Raw genomic sequence first — 11,281 nt, forward strand, 5'->3', positions numbered from 1 at the left:
AGGCCCTCGAGGGCAGGATTGTAGCTTTTTTTTTTTTTAATGAGCATGTGACAATCAGGGGCATCGGCGGCTGGTGAGTCATCGCTAATGTCCACGGCGTCCTCGGGGTTGGACCTTCTTTTACCACCACCGTTCACTAGCCAAGACCAATCGGCTACGATGAAAGATTTTAAATCACAAGTAGAGTATCCGCTCCGTTTTACGCACAATTTAAAAATACTTCTGTCAGTGTGTAAATCAAACCCTCTGAATCCCTGTAAAAATTGTATATGATGATTATAGTCCAAGGTGAAACGTCAGCAGAATAAAATAGGCTTCTATCAGATTACACACACACACACACACACCGTGTATGTCAAGTATTATATAGCCCCTATCGAGTCCACTGTGAATGATGTTATCTCGCAGCAAAAAACTCTGCTGCATGGACTTTACTAAATGCTTTCTAAGCTCCCGCGGGGCCACACAACACAGCCTGGCGGGCCACATTTGGCCCCCGGGCCTTGAGTTTGACACTCCAAAACATAAAGATCCAGTGTTCGTCTTGCATTGACGACAAGCGCTCTAACAACATTTGCCACCGTTTAACCAGTCCCGGCCTCGAACGCTAGAATTTTGTGATCGTACCTAGCAATGAACAATACGCTCGCGGTAGCTACCGGGTCTGTATTCAGACTGCGGGCCAACTCTCTGCCTAAATCAACCCCCCCCCCAAAAAAATGCTACATGTATACCATAACCTCGAACGGTCAACTCTTCAGTTGCCCCAGATTGCGGGTCACATTCTGAGCAACAGAAGTGACACCAGGTACCAAATGAGGAAGAAATCTACCAGACATGAAACCAAACACTAGGTGGGATATCAGATACACGTTGTGATATGATACACCACATCCAGGGTCTAAAACCAGCTGTTATACGGAAACTGATATTAGAAACCTCTAAAGTCTTATTTCCAGAGGTCCTGATATCAAGGTGCATTCTGGTCAGATGGTACAATACCAGGTACAACCAGCAGCAGCAGCAGCGGTTAGTTGTTGTTGAATAGGCTGCATCAGCCATCACTGGGTCAGACCAATGGTGACGTTTGGTTCCATTGTGAATAGTATTATTTTAATTTGACTTGAATGCTTGTCTTATATATATATATATACACACACACATATATATATACATACATATATATACATACATATATATACATATATATATTGTGTATATATTAATATATTTAATATATTCAATTGGATACTTGTGTTTCCGTTAGGCGTCCGCGCTACAGCTGTTAACCTACTTTTGTTGCACCGTAGCGCTGCGTTGTGCAATGATGATGTGTGCTGAAGAGTGACAGTGTAACTTAAAGTGATGCTTCTGTTGCTGAAGATGATGATGATGATGATGATGATGATGAAGGTTATGGTGATGATGAGGTTTATTTTTTTTAAAAACAATGCTGATTTGATACTAGTGATGATGGTGGTCTAAAGATCCAAATTGATTTAAAAAAAAAATTTGTTTTTTTTTGTCTGATTTGGTTTGAGATTGAAAAAAAAAAACAAAAAAACAAAACAAGTGAATGAACACATGATGCACGGACCTGTCTGGTTTGGTTTGCAGATCCTCAGAGGGGGTGTGTAGGTTAAAGTAATCTGAGTAAATCCAATAATTCAATCCAAATCTGTTCTGATTAGGTGTGTTCCGGCTATAAAAAGGTGTATGATCAATAAAAACCCGCAGTGTGGTGAAGAATGAATTGATCAGAGCTGCAGCAGAAACACACACATACACACCCACCCACTCATACACGCACGCACGCCTGTGACCTTGCTCACACACACACACACACACACACGTACCCATGCTGGTCTCTGACAGGGTGAGTCTGCTGGACTGAAGGCCCTGAGCTGCTGCAGGCATTTCTTCGTCCACAAGAGGAGCTTCTCCTCACAGATTATAATCCCGGCGAGAATCCGCGAGGGTTCTGCTCCGAGCTGCATCCGCAGCTGCATGAGCAGCAAAGAGGGTTTTGTAACAGTGAAGCTGCAGACGGCTGAGCTCCACTCTCACACCGACTCCTCCTCATCCACCTTCTCCGCCGCTGCGCACTCCTGTACGGTCCTCAGTCGCTCGCTCGCTGGCTGGCAGTCAGCGTGTGCGATTCTGGTTCAGTTACTGTTCTTTCTGCCACTGTTGTTGCTGCTGCTGCTGCTGTTATGTGGTCGCTGGTGCGCATGTCACCGACACCCGAAAATATAAAAGGAAACCACTTGCCGTCACGCTGTCGCACGTAGTGACTCGCGTATGTGAGTGAATGTCAGGGTGAGATTAAAACAAAAAACAAAAAAACATGCAAATAAAATAATACAGAAACAGAAAGCAACGCAGACGACTAGACGCACATTTTTAAAGAATTATTAAATTAATTAGAAGAAAAAAAAACCCAGGATTGACTTGGATTGAATTGAGGATTATTTTTGTATTTCTTTAAAATTTGTAATATCATATTTTTATCCAACTAATCTGCATGTTTTGTTTATTTTGAATATTCATTTCTGTATTATTCTTTGTAATTTCTACATTTTCTTTTCTTTATACTTTTAATGAAAACATTACATTTTACATCATATTTCTGGGACTTTTATTATTTATTTGCATTTGTTTAATGATAGTAAGACTATAGTCTTGTTGGTTTTTAATGGCAGTGGTAGATGAGCTCGGGACCAGAAGAGTTCAGGTTTAAGGCCACCAGCTGCCAAGTTGTAGTTTATATTTTTATATTTCTGGACCTTTTTTTAAATTTTGCATTCCTTTTGCGATAGTAAGACTATAGTCTTGTCTTTTTTTTTTTTTTTTTTTTTTAAGGGAGAAACAAGAAAACAAGGTCACAAAACACATGCACAAGAATACAGACAGCACTCAAACAAGCAATGATGGCATGGGGATTGTAGGAACTAACCTTAAAGAACACCAGTGTGCACTAGATACGATGTGAGTTATGACATGTACACAATATATCTTATTTTGATATTAGCTGGTTTAAAAAAAATAAAAAATTTAAAAAATAAAAAAACTAGTCAGTGAGAGTTTAGCTCTTTTAAATTAGATGAAATTTTGCAATCACATTCCATTCCTCAGACACTGCAACGCTCCAATCCCCATTAGTTTTTATTAATTATATATTTTTTAAATGTATAAATGTTAATAAAAGTCTGATAAACCAATGCATATAATCTGTTAAATGATGACTGCAAGATAAGTTTAAAATTGTTTTAAAAATAATTTAAATACATGAAATGATGTATTTTTTTAAAAAAAATACAACAAATAAATACAACTCTATTCAATGTTTAGGACGAAAAACTAACCAAGAATAAATAAAATAGCACTAACGGTCTCGACTACCATTTCAAACAAAACACAACCGACAGTTGTTTTGAATAACTCACCATTTCAATCAAGCAGATGTAGCCACCGTGCCCGGTTTTTTGAATGGAAATCGCCATATCCGAAACCGGAAATAAGGACTTACAACGTATTTCTACTTCCGTTATACAAACGTTCCAATATCAGCGCGCCCTCTACAGTTGACTGCTGACATTCACAGTCTTTTTTTTTGTTTTTTGAGCTGGTTTAGTCACCTAGAACTTTTTCTTTGATAGAGAGAACGTGCTTCGACGACTGTAACAGAAAATCTACAAAAATAAATAATTTAAATACTTTATATATAAATGACGCCTACTTGTTTTTTTAATTTATTTTCTAGGTTCTCTATTGTGAATCTTTGAATTCCGCACTTCCACTAACTCCAGGATAATGAATCAAAATTCGATTAATGTACGCAGCAGCAAAAGAAACATTTACTGTACAAAAAAATAGAACCACACCCGCACGGACGCATCTCAAATCTTCAGTAACGGATTTTTTTCCATGACGCAAGTTGTCTTTTCAAGTATAAGCATAAGAAGAAGAAAAAAAAAGAGGGACCCCCTCACACCCGTCCCAATGTCCCAGGCCTTCACAAAGAAGCAGACGTGACTGGACTGCAGAGGACGTGGACTACATGAACTCCCGTAGAACTCCTGCAGGACTCGGTACAGCCCAAGCTCACACAGCGGGTCCACCTTGTTGTACACGTGCATAGAATCACTTTCTATTGGAAATGTATGATATTATGACCGCGAATTTGCCTCAAATGTGATCAAGGTTTAGACCAAAAAAGAGAAGGATTCGAGCGTTCACACAGGTGCATACCTGTAGACAAAACACCGGGCACAGTGGTGTTTGGGAGAATTAAGTCTGTCGGTAAAATATAAGTTTAAGTTGAAGACTTATTCATTGATGCTGAACAGAGAGTGAGGGATGGAGCTGCGTGTTCGGAATAAACCAGTACTTGACTAGCAACGTCAGTGGGACAGAAAGAAAAAGGGGGAAAAAAAAAAAAAAAACGCGAACCACCCTCACTGTGTCACTGCTTCACCACCTCATTCAGAGCCATGAGTTGGTGGATGAAGCTGCTTCTTTATTTCAGACACTAAAACTTTCTAATGAAACCCACAACAACTCTCTGACGAACAGCTTCTTGTTTTTTTTTATTTATTTTCCTCGAGGAGTAAAAATCACTTTTAATCTACGACGGGAGAAAACCTCAGGTAGGCATCGATAAATGATTGATTTATATAGATTTTGATATGGTGCTCAACTATTAGGTGCCGGCTTTGGGGATTTCAGGATAAAATAAAATAAAATAAATAAAATTTGTTATTGATATATATATATATATTCATATATTTAGTTATCTTGAACACATACTTAATTTATTTTACAAATGCCTTTACATCATCATCTAGGTTTGAGATATTGCTAACTAATATGTGGTCGTCGATTTAGTTATTATTAATGATATGTTAAGCAAAAATCAACCATTTGTAATTAATTAATTTTGACCATTTTTGATTAGAAAAAATAGTAAAAAATACTGCGAGAATGTCAAATCAGTATGAAGTCACTATAGGTCAGTGGTACGGTGATGTATTTGATGTATTTTTCTTTTTTTTCTGTATGAAGAAGATGGAGCCCAGTCGTACAGAAGACGGACAAGTCGAGGAGAAAGTCGTTAAATCTCCAGTAAGTTCCGTCTACCATTAAAAAAAAAAACTTCCACACTGAACATTCCTCAACAGAAATTCATTCCCAAAAAAAAAAAACTTTTCACCTTGAACATTCCTCAACAGAAGTTAATTCTTGAAACTGATCAAAAACTCAAAACAAAATCGTACAGATATTTAAAAGCAGATTCTCCTAAAACACACTATTTCATTTTTTTATGGCCCACATGGGACATACCGGAGTCTATATGGAATACATCCTAATCAGCAAAATTAGTCTGACCCATTGTCAGGCCATTTGGAATTTTTTTTCTGAGATATGAATTTTGGCAAAAAAATAAGGTCGGCTTTTAGAATGACGACGAAAGAAGAAAAAAAAAAACTTTGTTCATCGACCCTGCTTTGCGTAACTTGACAAAGTGTGGGCAAAAATATGGTTCATAATTGCCATTTAACATAAGAAATTTGACATTTGTGGAGTACTTACAACATTCGCAACAGCGCCACATCTGGTATATAAACATCTAAAATGTGGTCCACCTCTCATCAAAATTAAAAAAAACAAAAACCTGTATACGACTAAACTGACATTGTCCAAAATCTTAAATTTTTTTTTTTTTAATTTCAATGCCAATAGCTGCAACTGTTCGTGCGTAAAATAAGATGAACAATTCGGTGACACTTGGGTGACACTCTTGAGCGTCATGCAGTTCCTCTGAAATCAGGGCTGAACATCTGGCTGTTGTGAGAAACCCTCTCACTCGACTGCCACCAGCTGCTGCTCCTCTCACTGGAGGTCAGATCTCCCTGAGTGCTCCTCAAAGGGCAATGCGGGGTTTCCAAAGAGCAGAAGTACATTTCGAAAAAACTTTGAGAACACCAGGCGCTGCAAGAAAATGATGCCATATCTCGGGGTATGACGGGGATTTTATGAAAAAAAACGGAACCTTGGGAACGCGTGCGGACATGAGGACTTTACTTCTTACTCTGCTTCTTCTTTCAGCCTCCCAAAGTAATCCTCAAACATGGCCAGGAGCTGGAGGAGGAGCAGGAGGAGCTGGCCGAGCACCAGCCTCTGGAGCAGGAGGACCTGAACTTCGAGAGATGGAAGCGAAGACCGATTCCCAAGAGAACCCTCCACCAGAAGATAGACGACCTGAAGACGTACTTGTGGAATGCAGAGACCAACGAGTTCATGGGTCGCTCTGGAAAGAGCTGGAGTGAGTGGATGCATTAGAAATGGTTTTGGGGGGGGGGTGCTTTGTTTCCCAAAGACTGGCTCGCAACCCTCAGGTGGGTCGCAAGAATTTTTTTTTTTGGGGGTCGTTTTGCATTATGTATCCCAGGAGTTTACGAATAATGTCAATTGACTTGAGTCACGAAGGTTTGTGACTTTTAAAATACGGGTCCCCAGAAAAAAATGTTTGGGAAACTAAAGTACCTAAACTTCTTTGGAGCAGAGACCAGCAAACGTTGTTGGTTCTATAAGAATAATGACAGTTCTCCATCCAATTAGAACGCAGTGTTCTTTATGCATCCATAGTTGGTTCTACCGGTGGAACAGGAACAGGATCCTCTTTCGGGGATCAAAAAGTATCGCGATACTTTCATGTAGCTACCAGGTCCCCAACCAACTGTTGTCCTAGTACTGTTTGTACTTGTACTTGGATGTGCACGTATTTGGTGGTACTACTCTCTAGGTATCCCTTGTCGGTCGTACCTTCCTAGTACTTAGTAGTCCCGACTAGCTTAGAACAAAGCTAATTCATTTAAATGAGTAAATGCACATAGAGGCGCTAAAGCTAAATGTCGATTTAGTCGAATCGAATTAAACGAAAAGAGTCAAGAAAGATCGCGATAGTCCAAAAGAGTGTGTCAATGTGGGAGTATTTGTGTGCGCGTCCGTCTGTGTGTGTGTGTGTGTGTTTACATAGGTGCAGGGACAGATCTGAGTGTCCTAATATAAACAGACTTCCTGGGGACACAGCGGTCCTAAGCAGGAAGATCTGGTATTGGGCCGGACTCACATTCCTCTCCGTCTGACCACGTTCTCTTCAGACATTTTCCCAAAGCCTCGCTGACCTCCACGACTCTGTCTGTGACCAGATGATTTTTGGCCTTTCAGTCGCACACGTACAGATGCTCTGAGCTTTTTTTTTTTATTTATTTTTTTTATATATATATATCATTTTTTTCCACTGAGTTAACTGCCAAATCCTGCTGCGAAGGGATTTTTTTCTTTTGACCGAATAAGAAATAATGATGGGACAGCGTCTGCAAATCTGGTCCAGTGATGCTTCGTGATAAAAGTTTCTAAAAGAACCAAATTAGGCTAGAAAGAGCTAAAGAAGAGAAACAGTTTAGCTAAAGATATTTCATATTATATTTGATCTGAATTGACATTTTAAAAAAACCCCAATCCTTTATAGCATTGTTTCCCAAAGACTGGGTCGCGGCCCTCAGGTGGGTCAAATTTTTTTTTTTTTTGGGGGGGTCGTCTCGCATCATGTTTCCCAGGAGTTTGCGAACAATATCTATTGGCTTGGGTCGCAAATTCTCCGGTGACTGAGAGCTATACTGACGGCTGTACCGTCCAATAGGAGCCAAGCTCCAGGTGAGGCGAACTAAGCCGGCTTTAAAATCGGACTAGAATTTAGTCCTAGATTGCCCTGTCTAAATTACAGTCTGGGCTGTATCCCAGGCAGGTCTAGCAGAGGAGGAAGCAGTGGGGGGGGGGGGTGGGCCCCCCCCCCCTCTGTATGTGTCTGCTGAAGAATAAGCTATGAGAGCTGTGTGTTAGAGGGGACACAATACCAGAGCTGGCTAATGGCTGCTCCTTGGAGCTGCTAAGACCATGATTCACTACGATGGCAACCGGAGGTTCAGTTTGTCCCTTCGTGAAAAGGAGGGAATTCTGGGAGATTTCTCACTGGGCTCAAACAGAAGGCTCTTTGTTAGTATTGGGATGCAGGACTGGCTGCGGAGAGTCTGCTGTGAAATCGTCTGCACAGCGAAACACATTTTTACCAAAAGCACGTTTGCCTGGACTCGGTTCTAATGGACCGGTCTTTAAAAACTGTAGAACAGTCCCAGGTCCAGGAAGTCTTTTTTTTGTGATAACATTCAAATAAACAAACATAATTTAGATAATTTCGGGAGGGACAAAATGTTAACGTTAGCCCTCTTACTGCATTTGTTCTTCAACGAGACGGTTGTGGCGTTACTTCTGAAATTCTTAGTCTAAATCAGGGGGTGTCAAACAATACAGTTCCCCCGTGAAGGGCCGGTTGTAAATGGAAGACTGTATAGATCAGGGGTCCCCAACCCCTGGTCCGCGGACCAGTACCGGTCCATATGTTATTTGGTACTGGGCCGCAGTGAGACACAGTGAAAACAATGTACTTAATTTTTACTATTTTACTTCATTCAAATAAGTCCAGTCAGACTCTGATACTAACAGAATAGAAGTGTAAAAGATGTTTTATTTTGAAAATTTGATGAACCTTCAACCGTCTCAGCACCTTGGTACCGGTCTGTAGTAACTGACTGACCAGTCCTTGGAACAGAAAAGGTTGGGGATCCACCCGGGTTATCGCTTTTGACAAATATGATCAAGTAAGAGTCGGTTTCCTGCAGGTGGAATCACAACATGGATTACTGACCTGTGTTGTTGTTTTTTTTTTTTTCCTGTCCCTTGTCCCAGGCCTGATCCTCCTCTTCTACGCTGCCCTCTATCTGTTCCTAGCAGCCATGTTTGGAGGCTGTATCTTCTGTCTCATGTGGTCCATCAGTCCGTACCACCCGACCTTTAACGACAGAGTGATGCCACCAGGTAAAGAGAACCTCAGTCCACTGCTCCGCTGCTTTACCCGCAACCTCTGCACAGTTGACTGTCTGTGCGTCTCCACTGGCAGGTATGACCATGGCCCCACACCTGGAGGGCCACGACATCGCCTTCAACGCCACAGACCGTAAGTCGTGGAAAAAGTACACCAGGTCTATGGACGAGTATCTACGACGTAAGTCGAAACCCTTTTTTTTTTAAAAAAAAAAAAAACAGCAGGAGGAGACATAAAAGTAAGATATAAAAAGATAGTTCTAACATGTAAGAAAACACATCTCAAAATCATTAATTTTATCTTCTATTTGTACCAAGACGGTGTTTCCCAAACTTTTTTTTCTGGGGACCCGTATTTTAAAAGTCACAAACGTTCGCGTTCACCTAAGACATTATTCGTAAACTCCTGGGAAACATGATGCGGGACGACCCCAAAAAAACCCTCTTCCGACCCACCTGAGGGTCGCGAGCCAGTCTTTGGGAAACAATGCACTAAGAGAATAGAATGTAAAATACGTTTAAACGTTAAGAGAGACGTGAAGGGCTGCGTAAGAACTGCGCTGGCGTCACGTCGGTTAAATGGAAGTAGGCACACGATGAGTTAATCCTCGTCTTCACCAGCCTTTTTCTCTCTCTTCCATTAAGATCATGCAGTGCATGCTGGGAAGGGAACCCTCTTTGTTTAAACTCATTCAGAGTTTTTTTTTTTTCTCCCTTCCACACTCTGCTTTTGTTTCATCAGAGGCCAGAGTCTGGCACTGAGTCTGCTTTATTTATTCTCTCTCTCTCTCTCTCTCTCTCTCTTCTTTTTTTTTTCCCCCTCCTCCTCCTCCAGCGTACAACGACGGAGCTCAGGAGAGGAAGAACATTCGCTGCTCTCAGACGGGATACTTCATGCAGGATGACCTGGAGGAGAGTGCCGAGAGGAAGGCCTGTCAGTTCAAAAGGTCCTGGTTGGGCGAGTGTTCGGGTCTTAAGGATCCTCACTACGGTTATTCCCAGGGAAGGCCGTGTATTCTGCTCAGAATGAACCGGGTAGGGACACCAGCTCGGCATTGAAAAGTAGCAACCAAGTCTAGTCAGACAAATCCCAACTCTGGCTCCTTCAAAATAAAAGCCTGAAATGCTATCTTGGGTACAGACTTCACACAGACAGGGTCACACACGCCTTCTGACTCTGGGAGGAAGCTGGAGTGACAGGAAAAAAAACTCATGAACATGCTGGAGAACTTAAATATTCAATTCAGGTGTTAACTTACCACTGGGACTCAAACCAGTGACCTTTTTTGTTATATATGCTAAAAAAAACCACTGACCACCCTGTCCTGTGTGATACCATTGCTCCAATGTTTTAAATCAATTCAGTTCAAATATTCTGTGACTTCACTGATTGAAATCAGATTGACTTCATTGACACAAAGTGGCCACAGGAGGCAGCAGCAGCAGCAGCTCATGTGTCTCATTTAAATATCACTTTGTTTCCAGTTGTAAAAGTCCAACTGCATTGATGTTTTTTTTTTCTTCTACAGATTCTCGGTTATTTACCTGGTGAAGGTAAACCAGTAAACGTAACATGTGAAGTAAAGGTACAGGCGATCCGCACATTTGCATTTGTCTTTCATGTTTGACAACAACGCTTAAACGTTTCACTGTGTCTCCACCAGAAAGGAGCCGCGGCAGCTCTCGGAGAAGTCCAGTTTTTCCCCAAGAGTATTTTTGACCTGAAGTACTACCCGTACTACGGCAAACTTCGACACGTGAGTTTGGTGACGTTTCAGACCGTTATTCGCTGTTCACAGCAGCTCGTGACTGTGTACTCTCCACCTGTGCACCAGGGAAACTACTCGGCTCCAGTTGTTGCTGTTCGTTTCGCCTCGGTCCAGAACGGCGCTCAAATCCAGGTTCAGTGTAAACTGAACGGAAAAGGAATCATTAACGATTCTTCCACCGACCGATACCTGGGAAGCGTCACCTTCTCCCTGGAGGTCGGAGGTTAAAGCGGAGACACCGGTCGACGCTCTACAAAAAAAATAAATCACGGTTAAGTATGTTTTTTAATTAAAAAAAAAACCTAATTCATCCCTTTCCTGATCTATCCAATGAACAATCAGAGCAGAATAATAGAGCGACCGCTGGCGTCATCTTGCAGTGACACAACAGATGACGGGGCTTTTATAAATTCGACGCTTTAAAAATAAGGGGTAACATAACAATTGAGTAACACAGTGAAAAAAATTTGAATAATATGAGGAAATTATTAACCGATCTATCTAAAAACTTCTTATCTTCTTTTGGAAAAAAAAAATGTGCAAAAAAGGTCAGCATGCATTTTTTATTT

General features: G+C 41.2%; 2 protein-coding genes across 8 annotated transcripts in view; one reads left to right on the plus strand and one right to left on the minus strand.

Moving 5' to 3' along the window:
• Nucleotides 1-3,515, minus strand: part of tmem255a (transmembrane protein 255A) — a 31,699-nt gene extending 28,184 nt beyond the window's left edge. Inside the window, exon 1 of one of the 5 annotated variants that reach the window (XM_017039544.2) lies at nt 3,447-3,515. Coding sequence is in view for 4 of the 5 variants with exons in the window: in XM_008326456.3 (XP_008324678.1) it covers nt 1,857-1,917 (61 nt within the window). In the remaining variant the exon portion in view is untranslated. Of the gene's footprint in view, nt 1-1,856; nt 2,541-3,446 lie in introns of those variants that run through there. The other 4 variants (XM_008326456.3, XM_017039543.2, XM_008326458.3 and 1 more) reach the window with 4 other exon arrangements.
• Nucleotides 3,516-4,441: 926 nt separating this feature from the next.
• atp1b4 (ATPase Na+/K+ transporting subunit beta 4) lies at nt 4,442-10,974 on the plus strand. 3 transcript variants are annotated; one of them, XM_008326454.3, is made up of 9 exons: nt 4,442-4,649; nt 5,068-5,124; nt 6,109-6,325; nt 8,809-8,937; nt 9,020-9,124; nt 9,779-9,978; nt 10,473-10,529; nt 10,608-10,700; nt 10,779-10,974. In XM_008326454.3, the coding sequence occupies exons 2-9, from the start codon at nt 5,068-5,070 to the stop codon at nt 10,938-10,940; spliced, it is 1,020 nt and encodes a 339-aa protein (XP_008324676.1). In that variant the 5' UTR covers nt 4,442-4,649; the 3' UTR covers nt 10,941-10,974. The 3 variants fall into 3 exon arrangements, with proteins under 3 accessions (XP_008324676.1, XP_008324675.1, XP_016894604.1); XM_008326453.3 differs by having other exon boundaries at nt 4,445-4,649; nt 5,065-5,124; XM_017039115.2 differs by lacking the exons at nt 4,442-4,649; nt 5,068-5,124 and adding an exon at nt 5,768-6,019.
• Nucleotides 10,975-11,281: the final 307 nt, after the last annotated feature.

Source organism: Cynoglossus semilaevis, chromosome 15 (assembly GCF_000523025.1).
Source record: "Cynoglossus semilaevis isolate Cse_v1.0 chromosome 15, Cse_v1.0, whole genome shotgun sequence".
In the NCBI taxonomy this organism is placed as follows: Eukaryota; Metazoa; Chordata; class Actinopteri; order Pleuronectiformes; family Cynoglossidae; genus Cynoglossus; species Cynoglossus semilaevis.